This window comes from Arvicola amphibius, chromosome 6, assembly GCF_903992535.2.
Source record: "Arvicola amphibius chromosome 6, mArvAmp1.2, whole genome shotgun sequence".
NCBI lineage: Eukaryota > Metazoa > Chordata > Mammalia > Rodentia > Cricetidae > Arvicola > Arvicola amphibius.
Genome location: NC_052052.2, coordinates 145,041,181 through 145,065,955, shown reverse-complemented (window position 1 = coordinate 145,065,955; position 24,775 = coordinate 145,041,181). Strand labels below are relative to the sequence as shown.

The following is a 24,775-nucleotide window of genomic DNA, read 5'->3' as shown; positions in this document are numbered from 1 at the left end:
GTCTATCTGACCCCTCCCTCCCTCCCTCCCTCTCTCTTTTAGAGCCAGCCTAGGATTTGTTGTGATCTTCCTGTCTTAGTATTTATTTAATATTTTATTTATTTATTAGGTATACAGTGTTCTGTCTGCATATATGCCCGCAGGCCTGAAGAAGAGGGCACCAGATCTCATTACAGATTGTTGTGAGCCACCATGTGGTTTTTGGGAATTGAACTCAGTACCTCTGGAAGAGGTTAAGAGTGTTTTTAACCACTACGCTGTCTCTTCAGCCCCTGTCTTAGTATTTATAGTGCTGAGATTACAAGTATATGCCTTCATATCCATCTTCTCTTTTTAATTTTTACTAGGTTATATATATATATATGTATATATATATATATATAAAAGGTTGTACAGACAACAGCAACTTACTGTTTGGCTTTACTACCACCTCATTTACAACTAGGACACAAAACATTGCCAACACATGGTGGGTCCTTCTAGAAAGATTGTAGCATATAAAAATATTTGGTTCAGGGCTGGAGAGATGGCTCAGCGGTTAAGAGCATTGCCTGCTCTTCCAAAGGTCCTGAGTTCAATTTCCAGCAACCACATGGTGGCTCACAACCATCTGTAATGAGGTCTGGTGCCCTCTTCTGGCCTGCAGGCATACATGCAGACCGAATACTATATACATAATAAATAAATAAACATTTAAAAAATATTTGGTTCATCGGGCGGTGGTCAGCACACCTTAATCTCAGAACTCAGGAGGCAGAGGCAGGCAGATCTCTGTGAGGTCAAGGCCAGCCTGGTCTACAAAACAGAGTTCCAGGACAGCCAGTACCACACAGAGAAACCCCGTCTTGAAAAACAAACAAAAAAAATTTGATTGACTATATATTTGTGTTATAATTTTTTTATTTTAGCTGAATATTTTTTCTTTTTTTATTTTATTGATATTTATTGAGCGCTACATTTTTCTCTGCTCCCCTCCCTGCCTCTCCCTTCCCTCCTTCAATCCTCTCCCAAGGTTCCCATGTTCTCAATTTACTTAGGAGATCTTGTCTTTTTATACTTTCTACTTCCCATGTAGATTATATCTATGCAAGTCTCTCTTAGTGTCCTCATTGTTGTCTAAATTCTCTGAGATTGTGGTTTGTAGGCTGGCTCTCTTTGCTTTATGTTTAAAAACCACCTATGAGTGCAGAAGTCCCTAGGTTGGAGCTGGACCTGGAAAGGTTTCTGGTTCCGGTCTACTGCCTCAGAGGTCCCAGGCTCTAGTGGGAACCCGCAGAGGACCTGCTTACTTCCTCAGAGGTCTCAGACTTGCGCTCAGACCTGCAGGGGTTCTAGGTTCCTGCCTATTCCCTTTGATGTCCCAGACCAATGCCTGAACCCACAGAGGACCTGGCTCAGGCCTACTCTCTCTGAGGTCCCAGACTTGCGCCTGGGCCTGCCGAGATCTCTGGTTCCTGCCTATTCCCTTGGAGGACCCAGATTCACTAACGCCCAGGCTGACAGAGGTCCTAGACTCTTGCCCAGATCCACCAGGGTATTGGTTTAGGTCTACTCCTTTGAAGGTCCCATGTTATATTTTTTAAATTATGTATATATATATATATATGTATATATATGTATATGTATATAGTACTCTGGCATGTATGTCTACACACCAGAAAAGGGCACCAAATCCCATTATAGATAGTTGTGAGCCACCATGTGGTTGCTGGGAATTGAACTCAGAACCTCTAGGAAGAACAGCCAGTGTTCTTAACCTCTGAGCCATCTCTCCAGCCCCCCCATGTTATAATTTTTGATACAAATGGTTGTATGCATATATTTTCTTTTTTGTGTGTATGTGTGTGTGTGTGTGTGTGTGTGTGTGTGTGGTGATGGTGGGGGTTAATTATCTTGGGCTGACTTTGAATTCTCTGTGTAGCTAATAATGAGCTTCAACTTCTGATATTTCCCCTCTTAGTTTTATGTGTCCTTCTATTGTTCGTAATGGCTGCAGAGCCCTCAATGCCTAATAAATTCGCAAAGGTCCACCTTTTAATCCAGTGACAGTGGCTACTAAATTTACACGTGGGTTTGCAAGAAATAAACATTCTAGCCATAGACCTTCCATCTGTGGATTCTCTCCTCTGTTTCCTTTTCTTCCCTTTTTGATAAGGTGTCTCCTGCAGCCCAGACTGGCCTCAGGGTTGCTGGGCAACTGAGAATGACCTTGAACTCCTGATCTGCCCACTTCCGTTCTCCAAAGTGCATTGCCACTGTGGGCCACCACACCCAACTTACAAAACTTTATTACAGGTGTGGTACATAGGGTTGTAGGTATAACTCGGAGGTAGAACATTTACCTAGTGTCTGTATGGCTCTGGATTAGATCCTCAACACTGTAAAATGAGAGGGGAGGAGGTTTGAGCCTGTGTTCTGGGGGGGACTGAAGACAAAGGGAAACTTCCTCTCTAATTCTAAATGTGTGCACAGGTACACATGTACTCACACACACCCAAAGTCATACACTCACTTTATTTCTCTCATGTGTTTTATTTAATCATAGCCTTTGGCGTCTTTCAAGTCAGAACTCTTATTACTCACCATGCTGGCTAGTTTTATGTCATTCTCACACAAACTAGAGCATCAGTCTGGAGGAAGCCTCAGTTGAGAAATTGTCTCCATAAGAGGGAGGGGTAAACAAGTGTAAGCGGACTGCTTGTTTGTTTCCCAGCTGCCCAGATCCGAATAATGACACAGAAACTATATTAATTACAACACTGTTTGTCCTATTAGCTCAGGCTTTTTTTTTATTAACTCTTACATTTTAAATTAACCTATTCTATTAATCTGTATTGCTATGAGGCTCTGACCCACTGGTAAGGTCCTGGCATATCCTTTTCCTTTGGCAGCTACGTGGCATCTCTGTGACTCTGCCCTCTCTCTCTCTCTCTCTCTCTCTCTCTCTCTCTCTCTCTCTCTCTCTCTCTCTCTCTGTTCGGATTTTTTGCCTGACTTTGCTCTCCTAAGCCACTGATCCAAACAGCTTTATTCATCAACCAATATAAGTAACTATAAGTAACATATGCAGAAGGACACCCCACATCAAGCAAGCTTGTAGAACATTTTCTTAATTACTGATTGATGTGGAGGGTTCAGCCTTCTTTGGGTGGGGCCAGCCCTGGTGTGGTGGTCCTGAGTTTTATCAGAAAGCAGGCTGAGGGGGCTGGAGAGATGACTCAGAGGTTAAGAGCATTGCCTGCTCTTCCAAAGGTCCTGAGTTCAATTCCCGGCAACCACATGGTGGCTCACAACCATCTGTAATGAGGTCTGGTGTCCTCTTCTGGCCTGCAGGAATACATGCAGACAGAATATTGTATACATAATAAATAAATATTTTAAAAAAAAGAAAGCAGGCTGAGCAAAGCATGTGGTGCAAACCAGTAAACAACCTTCCTCCATGGCCTCTGTATCAGTTCCTGCCTCCAGGTTTCTGCCCGGTTTGAGTTCCTGTCCTGACTTCTTTTGATGATGCAATGAGATGTGGAATCATAATCCAAATAATCAGTCCATTTCACCTCAAGTGTCTTGGTCATGGTGTTTCATCACAGCAATAGTAACCCTGACTAAGACACTCCCTTTTTTTTCGAGAGCTTTAGGACTGTATTGTAATCAGCGATTATGAAGCTCACTGTGGAGCTGGAAGAATACTGCGTGTCAATCCTTGCTCTGGGCCTCACACTCGGATGGATTAATGACCGCCTGATGCTGCACTGAAGTGCCCTAAACGGGGAGTAAAGTCCTCTTTCCAGCATCCCATTTCTGTCCGAATACCCGTTTCGTATCTCTGAACAATCGGGAATTTTATAGGATGCATTTCCAGGTGTGGAAGTGATAAGTCTGTTGAGATAAGCATTATCAGCTTGTTAACAGAGTTAAAAACATGTTAGATGTATGCATATGTGCACCACCTGTGTGCAAGGTACCCTCAGAGGCCAGAAGGTGCATCAGATCCAGTAGAGCTAGAATTACAAGTGGTTGTGAGCCATCTGATAGGGATGCTGGGAAGATAACCCAGGTCCCCTGCAAGACCAGGAAGTGGTCTTCACTCATCGCTCCAGCCCCACTTTCATCAGTTTTAGGGTTCTCCATCCTCAATCAGACCATGGGAAAGTGTATTGTCTCTCTCTGCCATGTATGGTAAAAAGCTCTGTAGAAGATTGTTTCCATGGGCTGGGCTGTAGGTTGGTGGTAGGAGCACTTGCCTATTATGAGTGAAGCTCTGGGTTCAATCTAGAGTACTGCAAGAAAAAAAATTAATTTTGCCACCTTGACATTTAAGAAAAGAAAAAAAAAACATAGAAGACATTTAATAAAAGATACTTCACTATGTTTAAAGATTTTTATCTGTACTTAATTTACTGATCTGTGTGAATATAAGTACGTTGTATGTATATGCATGTGCATGCCGAGGCCAGAAGTGCAGGTGTCCGGTGTCTCTTCTAACAGTCTCAGCCTGTTCCTCTAAGACAGACTCTTTGAACCCAGGGATCACATTTTAGCTAGTGTGAAAGCCATTAAGCCCTGGTGGTCCTCCTGCCTCTTCCCTGCTCAGAACTGGGCTTACAGGCATTCTCAGGGAACACCCAGCTTGTTGGAATTCAAAATCTGACCCTCATGGTTATGAGCTCTTAACCCCAGAAGCATCTCTCTGGTCCCTACTTCATGATTTTAATTATTAACTCTGCATGCTTTGTTTTTGTAAACAAGAATTTTATTTTAGGATTGTTTTAGATTTACAGAAACGTGGAGTAGGGCTGTCAAGATGACTCAGCTCAGCAGGTGAAGGCATTTGCTGCTAAGCCTGACACCTTGAGTTCAATTCCCTGGAGCCCACATGGAGGAGAGAGAGAGAACAAACTCTTATAGCCTATCCTCTGACTTGCACACACGTACTGTGGCATCTATATACTCCCCTCCCCCAATAAGTAAAACCTGGAAAGATGAATGGAAAGATAGTGTGCAGTTCCTAAAAACCTCTCACGGCGTCTCCAAAGTGAATGCACAAAACTATGGCCCACTTGCCAAAATGAATCGCAGCATTACTGTTAGTTGAACTCTAGATTTTCTTTCTTTCCCTTATCAGTGTGGTCTTCTTTTTTCTTCCATGCCTTCTGGTTTTGCAATGCTGGGAGCCAGCCCCCAGGCCTGTCATATGTTGGCAGAAGTCTGCCACTCACGCGTGTCCTCCGCCCTGCTTGGCTCCTCGGCGTCACAGGGAAGATCTCATCTCCCTTCGTCCTGTCGCTTCTCATCTCCTCTCCCTTTCCCCTGCCATCTCCTCCTAGTGTAAAAGCAGTGCTGGGGACAGAAGCAGGACCTGGAGGGGTGAAGTGAATCCAATCACTTTGCTACCTGTGTTGCAATCCTCAGCGTACCCTACAGCAGTATATGGTCAGCATATACTGCTGCAACAAAGCCCCGCGGGCATGTCTGCTAAACCAGGTGTTTCTCATAGCTCTGGTCCCGTAGTCAGGGTGTTGACACGGCCAGGCTCTGAGGAGCTGCTGCCTTCTGCTGTGCCCTTACATGTCAGAGAGATCTGATGAGTGTTCTCTTAAGGACACTTAATCTCCCACTAGGGCTCTGCCCTCATGACTTCCACAGGACCCCTTTCCAAATACCATCGCATGTAAAGAAGTTAGGGCTCCAACATATGACTCTTGGGGGTGCACAGCAAGTGATGCACTTAGGCATCACTGTGAGAGGTGGTCCAACCCATCCTTACCTGCTCTGCTATTGATTTGAATTCAGTAGGTTTGTCTTCTGTGAGGGAACTTGGCTGTCTCATTTCTCTCTCTCTCTCTCTCTCTCTCTCTCTCTCTCTCTCTCTCTCTCTCTCTCTCTCTCCTCTCGCCTCTCCTCTCTCTCTCTCTCTCTATCTCTCTCTCTCTCTCTCTCTCTCTCTCTCTTTGATTTTTCGAGACAGGGTTTCCCTGTAGTTTCTGGAGTCTGTCCTGGAACTGGCTCTTGTAGACCAGGCTGGCCTCGAACTCAGAGATCCGCCTGCCTCTGCCTCCCGAGTGCTGGGATTAAAGGCATGCGCCACCAGTGCCCGGCTCATTTCTCTCTTAAGGAAGGCTCTCAAGGTAGCTGAGGCTGGCCTTGAATTTGGAATCCTCCTGCCTCCACTTCTCAAAAGCAGGGACTACAGTCATACCACTGCGGTCATCCACTAGAAAACTTCAAGTCCTTCGGTGAATGCTTTACCCATTCTCGCAGCCCCATAGCTGTTTCCCCTTTGCTCCTGTCACCTCCTGTGCCTTTGTCACCTCTAGCTGTTCACTGCCTCACTGAGTGCTTCTCTCTCCACGCCTTTTAGTGCAAGCTTCAAGAGATGAACTGGAACTGCCTCCCGAACCAGATGCGGGGCGGGGCGGGGCGGGGCGGGGGGAAGGGGAAGGTTGTTTTTATTCTCAAGGAATGAATTCTCCACGATTCCGGTCAGTACGAGAAGACGAGGCTTGAGAGAGTGGGAGTGGGGTTCATTTAAGTCAGACGACACAAACTGCGTAGAGGAAGGTGCGTTCCTCACCAAAAACTGTTGGCGTTGCAGTGAGAGGGAGGTATGGGGCCAGGCTGTGGGAACAAGTTAGACTCCCTGTCTTTGCTGACTTGTTCTCCAGCTTGCCTCCCCTTCTTGCCGGTCTCTTCTGCAAGACCCTCTCCTACTCGGCCATATTTCTTTCCATGAGTCTCTTGCCTTGATGCATCAAGGCAAGGAGGAGGGTTTGCGTGGTTTCTCCAGACACCGGCTATGGAGGCCTAGAAGCAATCACAGCGAAAACGTAATCTGCTTTTATCACAAGCATACACTGCAATTTGTAAGTCATATCCGTCATGATACTCACTGGAAGAAAAAAATCAAGACACACAGTCTTCTCAGAGTCACGAGGTCTCCTCCAGGAAGTGTCTCAGGGCATCGCACGGAAATACTGCTTCTGACTGCACACTGTGCTCCTTTCACGGGGAGCTGGGAACTCAGTCATGTGTAGGGTCCCCAGCCTTCTAGGGAATGGGACAACCTAGATTCTGTGAACTGTTCTCACTGTCCTGCGCCTCTCTCTTCTCTGGAGTGGCTCTTGCTACCTCTAGCTCTCAACTCTCCTAAAACAACCTCCCACCACCTTCCCTGGGGTGGGGGTGGGGGTCCCAGTATCCCGGAAGAAGATGCTCAAAGTCACCTTGTTTTCCTGACTCACTGGCCTCTTTTCAGTGCTGGCAACCTGTGCCTGGACCAGCCATTCTCAGGACTTTTCCTTGTATGAACCAATGTTGTGAAACACAGCCTTCCTGGTATAGCACGGGTATTCACACCTTAATCAGAACAACTTGACCACCTGCACGAGACAGTAACAAGACCGGCTCGCTGACATTCACGCCCAGGAGTAGGGTGTGGAGGAGGGTCACTAGACCCCCACCTCTGATTATAGCCACTCCCTCCTGCAAACTGCACTCCTAGCTCTAACACAGTCAAGGGAGTGTATGGGACAGAAGGTTAGTGGGGGCAGACTCCATCTGTGCGCCTTTCAGGAGGTCATTAGCAATGCCAAGGTGGAACTTCCCAGTGGTACATCTGATTGGGAATTATCTATGCTCCCCTAAATCCAGTAAAGTCACTGGACTAGACAGGTGGGTCCTTTGGTTCATGTTAGGAATTTTCCTAACACGGATCTTTGCTGACGCAAAAAATCCCAATCAAGCCAAATTACAAGCCAAATTAAAAAATATCCAGGTTTAATGGGATTCCTGCACTCTCAGATGGCCCGGAGGGGGAACCGGGAAGCTGCAAATGCAACCATGGTGGGGTGGGGGGAAGAGACCATGAGGGAACTTTCTGGGGAAGCAGTTTAAATAGACTGGGGGATTGGTCAAGATTTTGGCGGGCTGTCTTGACCCTACTCCGGGAAGGGGTCAAGGCTTGGTGGGCACTGGGACAGGGCCTCCAAAGATAGAGGCCAGAGATGGGGACTTACAGTCCATTGCTGTTGTCCTATCTGCAATGAACGCACATTATTCTTGTCTTCCTCAGAAAAACTAAAACAGCACTTGGTACCCAGACAGACAGAGACAGGACAAAACCAAGGATGAGTTTTGGAGGAGCAGCTGCAGGGACCTTGCTGTAACCGAAGCTAACCTGTCTGAGTGTGGCACAGTGCCCAGGGGCAAGTCCTGCAGTGGCTCCCTCCATGAGGGGTAGAATAGCATGTGTCCTTGGTGTGGATTGCATTTGCATTGTTCCTGCTGTGGGTGATAAGGCATGCAAAGGAGGCTGAGTTGTCTGCCCAGAGGGAAAGCAAGTATGGAAAATCCATGAGGCAAATCCTGGCGGTGCCATCTTCCTGAATATGTTATGGCATGGCATTCATTCTTGACGTGGTCCAGCAGGGGTGTGTAGAGAGATCTCAGAAGTGGCTGGCAGAAGGGAAAACGTTGCAGATCTTGAAAGTGGCCTGTATAGGGTGTTTTATAAGAGAACCATGGGGAAGCTGCATTGCCCTTGCTATGGGTGATAAGTCATGCAACTGAGGCCCAGCTCTTTGCCCAGGAAACTTCTCTGCTTGAAGAACTAACAGCGACAAGAAAGAAATCATCACATTAGCCTTCATCTGGTAGGTAAACAATGAAGGAGAGGATGGTTTACCATTTTTTACAGCTGGGGAAGGTAAGGAAAAGAGACTGTAAACCAAACCTTTTGGAACCCAAAAGTTGGAGCCCAATGGGAAGAACTGAATAGAGGTATGAATGGGAGATGTGGTGGTGAGGATATCCAGGGGACTGGGCAGGACACACGTGGTTTGTTGTGCCCAGTTCACCAGATCAGATAGGAGCATGTTTGCCAGAGAGCTTAAGGAAGGGGCCTTAGGACTGGTATAGCCCCATAATGGGTCATGATCTTTATGAGGTAGGAGGGCCTCCAGCAGATCTAAATGATTTATACTGGCATATAAACTGCGATCACAAAATAGAAACAATCGAGAGGGAGGGGAAAAAAAGAAAAAAGAAAAAGAAAAAGCAGACACAGGAAGCAAGTGTGGGAAGGTTTGTGTTGAAGTTTCTAGGGCAAAAAGAGACAGCTAAGTTCAGTGCTCATAGTCTCTGAAGGCTTTTAGGTCTGAGCAATGGTTCACAAAGGGGTAAAGGAAAGAGTAACCGAGAGCAGAACAAATGAAAATGATTAAGCTTGACCCAGCAGGGACAATCGGCCCCTCAGAGTGTGCTATGTACATTCTTTCCTGCCACAAACTGCTGTGGGGGTGGAGACTGTTTGCCCAGCCAGGCCCTTTCAACAGCCAGGTGTGGATAATGGAGAGGCAGCAGCCTCCCCCCACCCCCACTCTGCCCAGAGTCTGTCAGCCCCAGGGACTGGTTGGCCCGGCAGGTGAGGCATAGCCCCACTCCTCCTTGGCATCAGACCAAGGAAATTAGTGTGTGCGAGGCCCACTGAGCTCCTGGGTACTACCCCTTGGCAGCACCCCAGGATGAAGAAATGGGATGGCTCGAATAATTGGTAATTACAGGAGTGTATTACCAAGTCTGTTTTGTTCTATTTATTTATTTATTTATTTATTTTTGAGGCAGGGTTTCTCTGTGTAGCCTTTGGTTTTCCTGGAACTCACTCTGTAGACCAGTCTGGCTTTGAACTCACAGAGATCCACCTCCTTCTGCCTCCTGAGTGCTGGGATTAAAGGCGGGCACCATCACTGCCCAGCTTCAAGTCTGATTTTGGTGGTGCTAGAGACTGTGCGTGCTAGACTAGGATTCTGCTGACCGAACTACATCCTGAGCCCCTAATTCTTTTTTTGTCTTAAGACAGTTGGCACTTTCTTGGTGGGTCTTCAGAGATCTGACCATATGTAAAAGGATTTTACTATATAATTCTAGTCTCTGAATACCCCACAGACTCAGCAAAGAATCTGAAGAGCAGGCAAGTGCACTTAAGGACCCAGAGTGGGAATTTACCCTGCACAAAGTGCAAGGACCATATACAACTGTGAAGTTCGGAGTTTTATGGTTGGAAGACATGCTGATGATACCCAGTAAAGTGATTAAGAAATTCCTCCAACTCCTGTACCTGTAAACACTTCTGAAGTAAGGTTAGCCAGCACGGAGGGAGAAGGTCGCTGAATGAAAATCTCAGTGTCAGGGGTGGGCTGTTTCCCTTTGATTGTCAGCCAGGGTGGTCCCTGACATCCCAGAACAATGCAGCCTGTTGCATTGGCTGTTGGCTGCACATCGGAACTAGATGGTACAATGTTGTTGCTGAAGATCCCACGTGCTAATTGCAGGCCACACGTAATTGGAATGGGTTGAGCTGAAAGCTCCCTTCTTGCAGACATGTTTGGAAGTGCTGGGTGTTGTATAGGCTGCTAGGGGAGAACTGTCACAAATGCGTGCCAGGCAGATGTGCCCCTGGTACAATAATGGTACAACTAACTTCCTGATTGTCTTGAAGTACTGCTCTGCAGGAAGGGACTCATTGGTATTGTAAGATAAAAGCCTTTACCCGGGAGGTCATAGGACCCTAGTATGCAAACTACTTCTGTAGTTAAATGGCTATGTGCCTGTCAGATTGTCTGCTAAACATCTATGTTTATACCTGTAGATGACTGAGTTGTCAGTGTTAGTGGTACAGAGGATCATTTTATTTATTTATTCATTTATTTTTTCAGTGAGTAAAAGTTACTGAGAAGACCCACAGCCCATCAAGCTGCAGAGAGTTAGGTGGCTGTTGCTATGGTACAGTGGTCCAGTGCTCAGCTACAGTGGAAGCCAATGACCAAGCATCTGTCATCTCCTCCAATGCTCAGAGAATACAGCCGCAGAAGAGAGGGGTGGAAAGACTGAGGAAGACTGGAGTGCTGTGCACCCTTCTTCAGTGCAAAACATGGCCATTACCACCTTAAAACAGCGTCCTCAACTGCGTAGGCTTTCAGGAGTATCTACAGGAGAAATCCACTTAGTTTTAGGAAGAGGAATACATTTAGACCAGGACGGGACTTTTCTGCGGTGCAGCTGTTTTGAGATCATCCACACTCTAAGTTACTGTTCACCAGTGCTTTTCTAAGCATGCCCTGGAAATTCATTGGTTCACCAAGGGCACGTTCACTTCCGTGGTCTGTTGTTGGTGCCGGTTAGAGTGAACAGTTATTTGCCCAGTATCCCTTGGAAAAGTTAACGCAACAGCCATATCTCTGCATTAAGCTTGGTTTTCTTCACATAACACCAGTCAACGCAATATTCAGTACTCTAACCAACCAAATGTGAACTTATGTTTGAGATAGGATCTCACTATGTAACCCTAGTTGGTCTCGAACTCACAGAGATCCTTTTGCCTCCACATCCTGAAAGCTGAGATTAGAGGCGAGCACCACCACGCCCAGTCCTAAATCATTTTAAAGAGCATATCAAAGTCTTCATACAATCCTCAAGGCGGTGTCATTCTTCCTCGCATCAAAGGATCGGCCGTTGTTCTCTGCGACGAAGTCTATTGGCCCATCTGCATTTCTGGGTGTCCCGGGGCAAAAGCGTCACCGTGAGGTCCCCTCTCCTCGCCACATTTCCCGGCGTGAACTGTGGCCACCACCTAATGGCTCTCTCTGCCTGAGGGAGAGCCAGTGAGGGAGCAGTTAATCCCATCCCATTCTACAGACGTGACAGCGGAGGCTCCGAGTCGCCCAGTGAAGATGCAGCCGTGGCCACAGGACCACGCGATGCTCAGTACATCGGGTCCCGGGCGGGCGACAGGGAGCCGCCGGCCTCAACGTCCGGGACCTGATCCGGAAACCTCCTTTCCGGTTCCCAAGCCTGCGTTTCGGAAGTGAGTCACTCTGCCAGCACATAACATGGCCTCCAGCTCATCGACCGCCCAGAACGTCCACTGCGAGGTGGGCGGGACCCGGAAGTTGCCCGGCCGGAGAATGGCGGCCTCTGGGGGCGTGGCTTCCGGCGCTCCTTGCTTGTAAGTAGCGGCGGCTGAGAGCGCAGGCGGCAGCTGACAGGCGCTTTTCTTCAGACGGCTGCGGCTGGAGCCCAGCGAAGCGGGCGGCTTCCAGCTCGCGTCCCCGTGTCCCGGCCCGCGAAGTTCCAGGGCGCCGGGGCATGGAAGAGGGGAAGATGGACGAGAATGAATGGGGTTACCACGGCGAAGGCAACAAGAGCCTTGTGGTGGCCCACGCGCAGGTGAGCGACTGGCGGGCAACGCGGCTCCGGGCCTCCCCGACGGCTCAGCAGCCCTGTGCTTAGTACCTTCCAGTGTGGGTCGTGACTCCTCCTCCAGCTTCCGCTCAGGTGGTTCCCTGTACCCCCCAATATCCTCAGCTCCCTTACTCATCCCCGGCACCCCTGTGTCCGTTGGCCCCCTTTCCTCCTAGTGTCCCTTCTCGGTTCCCCGTCCCCTCAGGACTCTTTCCCGCACCCCGTGGGTGCCGCGTGGTCCCACGCTGTGCCCCCTCCGCTGGGATGCTCATCTTACTGCCAGGCCAGGGTGGGCCAGAGGCTGAGCCCGGATCAGGACTTGGGCAGCACTGACGAAAAGTACCGAGTGCTGTCACTCTCCAGAGCGTGGAGTTCAGCCTGGCCGACCACCGAGCTGCTGGTAGGAACGGACGCTACCGCAGGTTCGCATCCACATCCTAAACTTGAACCGGTTTCTTCTTCGTTCAACTTGAAAGGGAGTTTCCGAAGATGGAGTGATTTCCAAGGAGGCGGCGAAGTTAGGAAGAGAAGCGGATGGATTTGTGTACAGCCGCTGATTCTCTGACACCTCGCTGTCTGATACAACCTAGCAGGAATGTGTGGGCTGGGGGAGTGGAAGGCAGGAGGTGTCATGTGAGAAGGCTAATAGCGCAGGGAGCTGGGGTGATTCCCAGCGCTACCACTGGCGGAGGAGCCGTAGGCCGCATTGGGAAAGCGCTAGGAATAGTACGCGTTTTGTTTGCCTGAAGTTAAGATTGTACCCACCTGTACTGGGTGTTGAATCCCCCCTCCCCCCCTAGAGCTTGGGCCTTGAGTCCTAGTTGCCATCTCTGCCCTCCTGGTGGATTTGTTTAGACTGTGGACCAAGGAGGAGAAAGCCTGGAAGGTTTTTCAGGGCCTTTTGTGTCCAAGGAGAATGGCTGGTTTTAAGCGAGATGGAGAGGCTCTCAGCTCTTTTCGGTACTGGGCATGGCATGTCTGTAGTCCTCCTTCACCTTTGAGAACAGGTGAACTTTGCTTCTCTACGTAGCCTCCCAGGCCTGCTTCATCCAGTCCAAGAGAGAGGGAGACTTTTACGAACTCTCTCCAGTCACAGTTACTTTTTCCGAGTTAGTATCAACCCCTGTGTTGAAAAGCTCTTATAAAGCCCCCTGTCAGTCCTGCCTCCACTGTAGTATGTGTGCGCAGCTCTCCTTAGCTGGAGCCTGCTGGAGCTGGATGTGCAGGTGGGGACATCTGCCCTGTCACTGGTCAGCAGCACTGAAAGAAAATGTGCTGTCCTGCCATGTGCACACAGGGAGTGAGAGAGGAGCCTTTTGTGATGTACAGGTCTTGGGGTCTTGGTGGAGGAGCTCAGTGAGGCCTGCAGGAGTTTATAGGGCTTGCTTGGGTAGGCGGGAAGGTGAGGAGCCACGCTGTCAGCAGCTTGGTCACTGGCCTGCCTGCAGCCACAGGTGTGGGCCCTGAGGGGGCTCTTGGGCAGGAACGTGCTGTGTCGTAGCACAGGTCTTCCTTGCTGCAGCCTGAGGGCATGACCCTTGTGCTACCAGCCATTCCAGTCAGTGAAGCCTATGGCCTCCCTGAAGGCCACCACACTCAACTCTCCTAAGGCAGCTGCATTTGCTGCCTTTACCTTCCTCTTGGTTTTGGCTTAGAATCTGTGAGGTTACTTTACATTTCGTTTGTCATCAGTCTCTTAGTTGTCCAGGGCATCTAGCCTCTGGGCCATGTTGACTATGAGGTGCAGGGGAAACGATGCCCACTCCTATGGCTATACCATACTGTCTTTTTCCTCTTTTATTGACAGCAGTAACGTGAAAGACTCGTTAATTAGTCTGCCCAGAAAGAACACTTAGCAAAACTTGCAGAGAACTGCGCATTGCCCGCTTGTCTTGTTTAAAAACCTCTCAGAGACTCTGGAGAGCCTCAGACTGTTTCTATAACTGTACAGTGTCTGGGCTCTCTAGGTGTGAACATCAAGCTTTAGGGCCATTTCAGTTTCTCTCTCAGCCTTGTGGGTTTAAATTTTCTATTTATATATTGCAATATGAACAGTTTAGATGGTTATTTTATAGTGGGTGGATTAGGTAAAGTAGGCTGAAGACCCATTTAATACGGGGAAATGTTATTGTTAACTGGAAAAAGGAAATTACAGTGTAATTGTACGAGTTACACGTGACTAGAAAGAAAATACATCAAGAATATTACAAATAGTTATCTGTTTACAGTAGTATCATTTGATTGATTGAGAATGGGTCTCACTATGTTACCCTGGCTGACCTCACACTCCTTGGCACAAGCCATCTTTCTTATCCTCCTGAGTAGCTGGGATTACAGGCTGCCAAGCCTGGCTCCTCTTTTTGTTTTAGAAAATATTTTCTGCACTGTGAAAGCCAGAGGTAGGAAGATCTCTGTGAGTTTAGGATAAGCATGGTCTATCTAGCCAGTTACAGGCCAGTCAGAGCTACATAGTGAGATTCTGTTTCAAAAAAAAGAATCTAAAACTTTTTACATTAACAGTATACTCATTAACTATATTATAATTAGGAAAAAGGAGCTATGGGCATCGTTTAGTGTTAGAATGTGTACTTTGCATGCTAGAGGCCCTGAGTTCAGTTCCCAGCATCACAACTAATCCCAGGGTTGAAAAGGACACAGGAGTGAACCATAGTGTAGGTCAGAGTAAAAGGATACAGGTGTAAACCACACTGTAGTTCAGAAAGGACACAGGTGTGAACCATAGTGTAAGTCACAGAGTGAAAGAATGTACCACACATTGGTGAGACCCTGAGGAGCCCAAGGGAGCTATGGAGACAGAGTCCTAAGGGGTGGCAACCCCAGCAACATGTGAAAAGGACAAACAAGTTTTTTAAAGTTTGTAGTTTTGTAGTTTGGGACCTAATTTCTGTTCTCATGTGCTTGATAAGGAGAAAATTGGAAGTGAAATAGATATTGTTCACAAAGATGTCTATCACAGGGTTATTAATGATAGCTTAGGTAGACCATCTCTTTAGTGCTGGAGAATTATCCTCTGCTGAAGCACAGAGCTGATATTTTGTTTTCCAACCATGTGGCATATACCCAGACCTTGGGCCTGTCTTCAATATTCACCTAGAACTAGTTGAAATAGTTTGAACTTGCCACTGACATCTCTCAAAGAAAGACAAGTTCTACACTGGAGATGCTCAGTGGTGGTCCTTCAGATTGATGCTGTTGAAATGGTTCTTTCTTGGTGGTTTGGTCTGGTCACATCCTGTCTCATTCTATGTTCACTCTTTATTCTTTAATCTGGTGTTGCTAGGTCAGAATTTATTTCCATATTCCCTTGGGTGATGTTTTGCCTTGTGTTGCCTTGCAAGTATAAGGATGTGTTTGTCTTTCTACATTTACATTTTTAGAGGTGACCTTTCTTCCTGATTTCTTCCTGCCTGGTCAAAATTCAGAGTTCAGCTCTCAGTACCTTTCTCTGTCTTCAGAGAGCAGTGGCGCAGGAGGCTTTTTGTGTGTTTAGAGAGCAAGGCTGTTCTTTGCTGGCCCACTGTCGTCATCACACAGTCTGGGTGGGTGGTTCAAGGGGCTCTGATATTTGCTTGTATTTCTCTGACACCACCTGTGGGTTCTGTGAGCCTTGACTCCTTTCCACACACTGTTGGGGTCACTACTCGTTCGGAGTCACTGAGCTGGTCTGGCCTGTTTCCATAGTTCTCTTTGGGCTCTCAGGATGATATCAATGTGTAGTATAGTACATTCTTTCATTTTGTGACCTCTCCCATGGATCACATCTGGGTTTTCTTCATCCCAGGTGGATAGATGCCTGGGAGGCTGAGCTAGAGCTACCATAGGGTAGGAAGGAGGTTGTACACAGTGCCAGCGCCTACTGCTGCTGATGTCATGGCTGTATCGTTTCTTGCTCTGTCTTGTTTTCTCTGAGGCTGAGGGGTGCTGTTGTGAATGCCTCACCCTCCTGCTTAGCGGGTCCTGGGGATGTGTGTTTGGTTGGCACCTCTTGCCTCCGTTAACTAGCAGACCATGGATGGTTTTTTTTATAGGTTGAGAGTCCATGAGAAAGTTTGTTTCAGGAGACAACCATATATTTGTGACATACGGTGGCTTCCACCTGGAAGTGAAGTAATGCTTACAGTTGGAGGGGCTGGGCAGAATGCTGTTTCTGGAACCCGAGGCTGTATCCTAAGGGGTGATACTCTTTTGTATCCCTTCCCATGACAGTGATCGGAGCTTCCTGGGGTCTTTCATGGGCCCTTTCTTGAGTTATCTCCTCACTACCTTGTCAAAGGACAGTGGCCCCTGGGACATTTGACTTAGACCCCCATTTGGATCTTAACTGACCCCCAAAGGCTGTGTTGAAGTCTTGGTCCCTGACTGACAGTGCTGTTGGAGCCTTTAGAGACAAGGCCTGGTTGAAGGAAGCTAGGAGGGTACTGGGGCTCCAGCCTTTTCAAATTCTTGCTTTCTCTTCTGTCTGGAATTAGAGAATAGCTTTCCTCTGCCATGCGCTTCCATCATATTCTGCCTTGCCACAGGCTCAAAGTAGTGAGGTAAATAGCCAAGGATGGAAACCTCTGAAGCCACGAACCAAAACAAACCTTTATTTTATTTTTTATTTGTATGTTGTTTTATTATTATTTATCATTACTATTATTATTTTTTTCTATTTATTTTTATTTGTATGCTGTTTTGCCTGCATGTATGTCTGTTCACCATTTGTGTGCAATGCCAACAGAGGCCAGAAGAGGGACCCTTTGGGTGCTGGGAACCTAAGCTAGGTCCTTTGGGAGAACAGCCAGTGCTCTTAGCTGGAGAGCCATCTCTCCAGCTCCATCTTTCCTCCTTTAAGCTTTTTTCCTCCCAAATGCTTTGTTATGTGCTATAAAGCTAGTGGTGGCACATGCCTTTAGTCCCTCTAATCAGAAGCTTCTCTCCCGACTACCAGTTTCCAAATACCTGGCAGCTGCTCCCCAAACTTGGAGGCTTAATATTACTTATAAATGTTCAACCTATAGCTCAGACTTGTTACTAGCTAACTCTTACATTTTAAGTTAACCTATATCCCTTACTTACACTCTGCCATGTGGAAATACCTTTATTATCACAGCATCTTCATCTCTTGCTCCTTCTGCATCTGGCTGCTGACTCCTGACTCCACCCTCCCCATCATCCTTTGTTTGGTTGCCCTGCCTGTACTTCCTGCCTGAGTGCTGACCAATCAGCATTTTATTATACCAATTCAAGTGACAAATCTTTATATTGTACAAGAGGATCATTCAACAGCAGTCCCAGCACTCTAGGCAGAGGCAGGCAGATCTCTCCCAGTTCAAGGCCAACCTTGTCTACAGAGCAAGTTCCACGACAGCCGGAGCTATGCTGGGAAACCCTGTTTCAAAAAAAAGAAAAAGAAAAAAAAAGCTAGCATTCCTTTGCGTTTCACGTTGGAAGGTTTTGTGTAGCTGTTTGTTTCTGTTGTTCAGTGGTTGATTCTTTTGCCTCCCAGAAAAATACAGAGTAGTAGAAGAAAATGGTCATCACCCAAGAGCTCCCCACTTAGAATATAATTTCTGAACATTCTGATGCTCTTGCTTCCAATCCTTTTCTAGTTACATATCTTTGTTGGTGGCAGGAAGTCTCTGGGGCTGTCTATTTTAGTCTCCTTTGGCCACCTCTTCCACTGTTTTTGCTAAATGTGTGCTGTTTTGGGGTTGATTTTTCACTTGTTTTATACTGTTGCTGGACACTCCCCTGATGGCCTCTACTCTTCACTTTCCATTCGTTGGCTCTGGTGAGCAGAATGTGTCTGAGTGCTGATACTGACATTGACCTTTAAAGCTGATGGCAGGTCTGGGGAGGAGTGGTTGGGTTTCTGGTGACAGAGTGTGGATGATGACAGTGTAGGTGGAGAAAACAGTTTTCCTTGAAATGGATCCATCACTGGACTGAGATTTTTCTTTGCTGGTAATGGTTTGAGCTACCTGATGGGAAGGGAGACAGACTTTTTGTAGTTGATAGAGAGGTTGAGCTGCTGTACGTGGATGTGCTGGCCAAGGACACCTGTGGAGAGATGGCTTAGTAATGGAGAACCAGTGGGCCACTGTGGGCTTTGGTGCCTGGGCCACTGTGGGCTTTGGTGCCTAGGCCCCTTAGTTGACAACTCAGCAGCCATGTGGAGCTGGACAACTGGAAATGTGTTGTGCAGGATTCAGGTCTGCCTCCAAACTCTGTTCCCTTGTACATGACCTTGACCTTAAGGGTCAAAACCTTAGTGTCTGGGCTTCCCTTCAGGCCTGGCTTTCCACATTTTATACTTTGGGATGCATGTGGCCCACCTCAAGGAGAGAGGTGGTGGGGATTTTGTAGTCTGGGAGTACAGTCTGGTGCTCTGCATGTGCTGTCTGCAGCAGTGAGAATGCTGATGTCACTGGTGCTGGGGGAATAGTGATGCTATTTATATTGTCAGAGGAGCCGACAGTATTTCCCCCTCCCAGATGGTCTCATTAATAGCTCTGACTGGCCTAGGACTTGCTCTGTAGACCAGGCCTGGGACTCACAAAGATCCGCTTGCCTCTGTCTCCCCTGTGTACTGGGATCAAAGGCGTGCACTACACCTGGTTTTTAGTCAGTCTCTGTAATATAGGCTGGAGTAGAATTTACTCTGTGGACCAGGCTGCCATCCTTCTGTCTCAGCTTCAAGTACTGGGACTCTAGGTATAAAGGTATAAGCTACCTTACCCGGCTACATTACTGTTTTTTCTTGGTAGGTTAGAGACTTGCTTTCTGAATTAATTTATGTTGATGCTCATTTTTTTTTTTTTTCGAGGCAGAGTTTCCCTGTAGTTTCTAGAGCCTGTCCTGGAACTAGCTCTTGTAGACCAGGCTGGCCTCGAACTCAGAGATCTGCCTGCCTCTGCCTCCCGAGTGCTAGGATTAAAGGGATGCTCATTTTTTTGTGTGTTAATAATGCAGAGGAATTGTATAGTTTCCATTTGTAAATAGGCCAGCTGTCTTGTGTTTATCAGGAACACAAGTGCAGGAACCTTGGAAATCTGAGTACATATCAATAATAAGATGTAGCATGAATAATAAAAACCTAGAGACAGATATTGAGGTTCAAACTGAAGATCAGAAAAGCAACAGTCAAGCCACTAGAGAAGTCTTACCTCTACCAAGGCTGACTGAGCAACTGCAGACTGAGCCCTGAGCCTGTCTTCTCCGGTTTTATATTCCTCTCTAGTGCTGGGATTAAAGGCATGTGACTCCTAGTACTAAGATTAAAGGTATAGGCCACCACCACCTGATCTGTTTCTGCATTGACCTTGTGGCCTTGAATTTATAGAGATTCACCTGCCTTTTTCTCCCACATCCTGGGATTAAAGGTGTGTGACACCACTGCCTGGCTCTAGTGGCTTAGTTTTACCTTCTGATCTTCAGGCAAGCTTTATTTATTAAGACATAAATACTATATCCCTATAGTAAGATGCTGCTATGTGTGGAGTCAGTGAGTTTCTGTTGTTGGCATTTGTGTGCACAGGCCCCCTGAACTGGTTTGTCTGAAGTTACAGTGGGGAGTTCCTGTGATAGAAAGGCTCGAGTGACTTGCCTAGCACCACCCTTCCTGGGCTTGCCTGGCTACAAATTCTGTTGTGAGGCTTATTAGTTCCCTGGGAAGTAGAGAAAAACCCTGCTTTCCTCTGGTTACAGTAGAGCTCTGAGAAAATCAACTTGGCTTGTCAGGGCCACCTATGTGGTACAGAGTGACGTTTCCCACACATGTAGTGCAGGGCAGTGGGGCTCCTCACAGATTATAGGGTATCAGGGTGTTCTGTGTTGATGTTCAAGCATGATCAGGCTTTCCATGGGAAACAAACTCATCCTGTCGTTGACATACATTGTCTTAATTACTGGAGGGACTATAATCAGACAGGGTTTGAGCAGAACAGCACTATTGAACACAGGTAAGGAGAAAATCAACTTTTAGAAGAGAGTTTGTAGAAGCTGATTATAATTATCTTTTCTGCAGATCTACTTTCTTTTTTTAAATTTAGATGGAATTTTACTTCCATTAAAGTGATCATTAACCCAGTGATTCCCAAGCTTAATTGGTGATGCCTGCTTTGAACACGAGGAGGGAGCAATTCTAGCTTGTGTGCTTTGGGTTTCAGCTCTGCAGGCCAGGATAAGCATCTAGATCTATAGTTGATGGAGGACTCTCATTGGTTAATAAAGAAACTGTCTTGGCTTTTTGATAGGGCAAGATTTAGATAGGTGGAGTAGACAGAACAGGATGCTGGGAGTGAGGCATATGCCTCGGGCAGTTGCCATGACTCTCCTCTCCCTCTCCGAGATGGATGCAGGCTAGAATCTTCCCTGTAAGCCACCCCTCGTGGTGCTACACACATTACTAAATATGGGTTAAAGCAAAATGTGAGAATTAGCTAATAAGAGGCTGAAACTAATGGGCCAGGCAGTGTTTAAAAGAATACAGTTTGTGTGTTGTTATTTCGGGGCATAAGCTAGGTATGCAGGAGCCGGGCGGGATGAAAAGCAGGCCTACCCGCAGCTCATCACTACAGTTGATTAACAGTGTATCCACTGCATGGCATCGGTTGGCAATGGGAATTCAGTAGGAGGGGTTGGCAAGGTTGTGCTTGGTGATGCTTGCCTGTAGTTCTCACATAGTCCCAGCTACTTGGATGGCTGAGGCAGGAGGATCACTTGAGCCCAGGAGTCCAAGGTTAACCTGGGCAATATAGCAAGGCCTAGACCCTTAAAAAAAACTTTGAATTGTTGAGGCCTTCTCGGTGATATTGAGAAGGAAGGGAAAATTATATGAGAGGAGCTGGAGGGAGGAAAGGGAGAAATTATATTTTAATTTATAAACTAAAATTATATCTTAATTAAAAACAAAGAATTTATTCAAAAATATTTAAACAAGGTGGATTGGAGGGCTGGGAGGAGTAGTGTGCATGGGTGGGGATCTCCACAGGGCCTTTGTTGCTTCTTAGGTAACTGCAAAATTTCTAAATTTTTTTTTAGAGACTTATATTCTTTGTGTGTGTACATGGGGAGTGTTTTGCTTGTGTGTATGTCTTTGTGCCATGTACATGCCTGAGGCCTTCAGAAGCCCGAATAGGGTGTTAGATCCCCTGGAACTGTAGTTACAGATGGTTGTTAGCTGCCATGTGGGTGCTGGATATAAACCTGGGTCCTTATCAAGACCAGTATGCACTCTTAACCTCTGAACTATCTTTCCAACCCCCATTTTAAAAGCCATTTTCAGATGGGTTTCATGCTGTATGTAACCTGTGTCAGCTTGGAAGTCATTGAAGTCCTTCCTGATTAGCCTTCCTGTTGCTGGGATCACATGTGTATGTCACCACACCCAACTCAGTGTGTGTGTGTGTGTGTGTGTGTTTGTTTGTATGTATTTGAAATAGGCTCTTGTTATGCAGTCCAGGCTGGCTGGGAACTCAGTCCTCAACTTTGGGAGGCTGAGACAGGGGAAATACCATGAGATCAGTCTGGGTTACATACTGTATTCTGAAGTGAGACGGTTTCAGAAACAAACAAAAAAAAAAAAAATCAAAAAATCAAAACTGTAGTAGTTACAACTTGGAAATGTTATGGAGCTTGTCATGAGCGTTCTTTGAGTGTTCTTCATTTCTTCATTCGAAGAGATCATATGCACACTTCATTTAGCAATTTGTGCTTTAAAAACAAAAACAACTTTTGCTTTCTTTTTTTTTTTTTTTTAAAAAAAACAGGATCTTGCTAGAAATTGTGATTTGACAGATGTAAAATTGAGTTGGGCTCAGTTGTGGCACACATCTATGATCTCAATGCTTGGGGGGTGGGAGCAAGATGATGAATTTAAGGCCTATTTCAAAAAAAAAAAAAAGCAAGAGGACTGGAGAAATGGCCCACAAGTTAACATGTATTGCTGCTTCTCCAGAGGACCTGAGTTCAGCTGCCAGCACTCAACTTTGGGCAGCTCGCAAATTGCCTGTTCTAGGATTTCAGTGCCCTCTGAGGGTCCTTGCATTTGTACCTTGTCATATATTACCCAGTGAGTCCCCCACCCAATGTTTTTCTGTTATGTCTGTGCACCATGTGCATAGCTAACTGGTTCTGGTTATGAGTTGCCTACTGGGTGCTGGGACTCAAATCCAGTACTACTGGAAGAACAGCCAGTGCTCTTTACCTCTGAACCATCTCACTGGTCCCTGGATAATGATTTTTGAGCTTCCTTATTCCTTAAGATAAATAATATCTAGCAGCAAGTGGGCTGGGTCAAAGGCCAAAGATTTTGCTGGCTGCCTTGTGGTGCAAGCTTTCTGAAAGTGACCCCAGCTGGGTTCCTTCATGGTGCTCTTGGCCCCTTCTCCACAACAGCTCACCCTTACACCTGAGTGTTGGGCCAGTACTGATCCTGCTTTGTTTTATTTTCCAACAGCGCTGTGTAGTTCTGCGTTTTCTGAAGTTTCCTCCAAATAAGAAGAAGGTAAGATTGGTGGGCTGGCCACAGTCGTCATAGCATCTGCTTAGGAAGACCTGGATGTTTTCCTGGGGGGTGGGCAAGCACATGTGTGGTGTGTGCACATGTGTGTGTGTGTGTGTGTGTGTGTGTGTTTTGATGTTAGGAACTGAACCTGGAACTTTGCCTAGGACAGGAAAGTGCCCTTCCTCTAGGGTGTATCTTATATCCTACGCCCTCCAGTGCAGAAATGTTAATGCTAATTGTAGAAATTTAAGTATGATATAATCATTCAGTGTGAGAAATAGTGGGCCCTCACTCTTGACGTGTGAGACCTAACAGGCCCTCTGTGTCACTGTGTGTCACTCTATGGTAGATCTGTCTGCATGAGCTCTGGTGTAACCTCTGGGCCCTGCTCAGAGGATCCCAGGACCAGGTTTCAACTTGATCTTGATGAGTTCCTTAGTTGCCTCAGTGGAACTGTGTGTAAGAAAATAGTGTGTCACACTGGGTAGACAATCTGTTATGCTAAAATCACAGTGGGCAAGGTCAGGAGGAGCAGTAGGTTGTGTTGGCTGAATCATCCTAGCACTGTGAGTGGACCCTCCATGAAGGCTTGCCTGCCACCCTATCTACCCAAGTTGAGCTACTGCTGCTTCCTGGTAAATCTCAGGTAGATACTGAGTATTGGAAGCTCCTGTGGCCACAGCTTCTTATCTGTTCCTATTGTTCCAGCACACACTGTGAGGGAGGCTGAGACATTTGGCCTGTCTTGCTTTGTTCATGGCCAGCTGCCTGTGAGCTACATAGGTCTCACCTGGCCTTTGAGCTCCTTAGTGGGGGAAGGAGGAACTCTTTGAGGGAGTTGTGTCTGGTGGATGGACAGGATTGATGATTCAGTGTCTCATTAGAGTGTCTTGGAGACAGTGTGTCAGGATGTGAGGGCAGAGATCATGGGAGCTATGGGACATTGGTGGTAGATGATAGAGGCCCTTAAGGCTTGTCTCCTAGGAGCATGCAGGAATGTCGCCTTTAACTGGGGCAGGAATGACTGGGCAGAGGTGAGTTGACTGGGCAGAGGAAATAATGTGGGACCCAAACATCCTGAGACTCCTACCTCGGCTGCTGAAGAGAAATGATCCAAGGTGTTCTGTTTCTGTCAGATGTGTCTTGGGGTGGCTTCAGCCTCTTCTGTCATGCCTGTCCTTGTCCAATGGCTGTAGTGTGTGTTCACCCCACCTTGGCCTTCCTGGACAGTGTCTTCTGGTGGGGTGTCACATGGTCACCCTCTGTTCCCCAGGTGGATTTTATCAGGAGCTGTGACATAGTTGCACAGGCCCTGGGTTTTCTGTCAGGTTAAGTTCTGACAAGGCCCAGTCGTAGGAGCTGTGGGACATCTCCACATACTTTGTGAGATGCACATTGCTGGGTGTGGGCGGTGAGTTCTCCAAAGGTCTGTGGGGTGGCTGCTTAGTCTGTCCTGAGCTGGACTCCTGGAAGAGGGTGGTATTAGGAGCCTTGTCTGGAGGTCCACCCTGAAGCTATCCTGTGCTTGTCTCCTCCAGACCTCAGAAGAGATACTTCAGCATCTGCAGAACATAGTGGACTTTGGCAAAAATGTCATGAAAGACTTTTTGGGGGAGAACTATGTTCATTGTGGGGTAAGTGCTATTTATTCACATTTCAATTTCTATCCAGTTCTGCCTGACAGTGCTGACATCTCAATGTTAACCCTTGTGCACTAAGAATCTTCAAGCTTTTCTCACCAGCTGGGCCAGAGGCTCCTGCATAGTGAAGTTCTCCAGTGAGAACTTGTTATGTTATCCTTGGACCTGAAGGGGGCTTTACCCTGAGTTCCTGTGGGTTAAGGAACAACGTGGGCCCATTCCTGGATGCTCCTCCTGGAAGAGCTTGTGATGTGAGCATGGGTGTGAGTTACTATGGATGCTGCTCAGTTAGGGCCTTAGAAGAAAAGCTTTGAAAACCCTTAATGTTGCTGTGTGTTTTGGGCTGTCTTTGCACCTGGCCTGTGGTAAGGAGGGATTAGACAGGGGA

General features: G+C 47.0%; 1 protein-coding gene across 1 annotated transcript in view; it reads left to right on the top strand.

Annotated features, from left to right (window-relative positions):
* Positions 1 to 12,000: 12,000 nt before the first annotated feature.
* Ippk (inositol-pentakisphosphate 2-kinase) overlaps positions 12,001 to 24,775 on the top strand; it is a 45,289-nt gene continuing 32,514 nt past the window's right edge. The window contains exons 1-3 of the mRNA XM_038335245.1: positions 12,001 to 12,222; positions 22,700 to 22,747; positions 24,286 to 24,381. Coding sequence (XP_038191173.1) covers positions 12,142 to 12,222; positions 22,700 to 22,747; positions 24,286 to 24,381 — 225 coding nt within the window. The 5' untranslated portion in view covers positions 12,001 to 12,141. The remainder of the gene's footprint in view (positions 12,223 to 22,699; positions 22,748 to 24,285; positions 24,382 to 24,775) is intronic.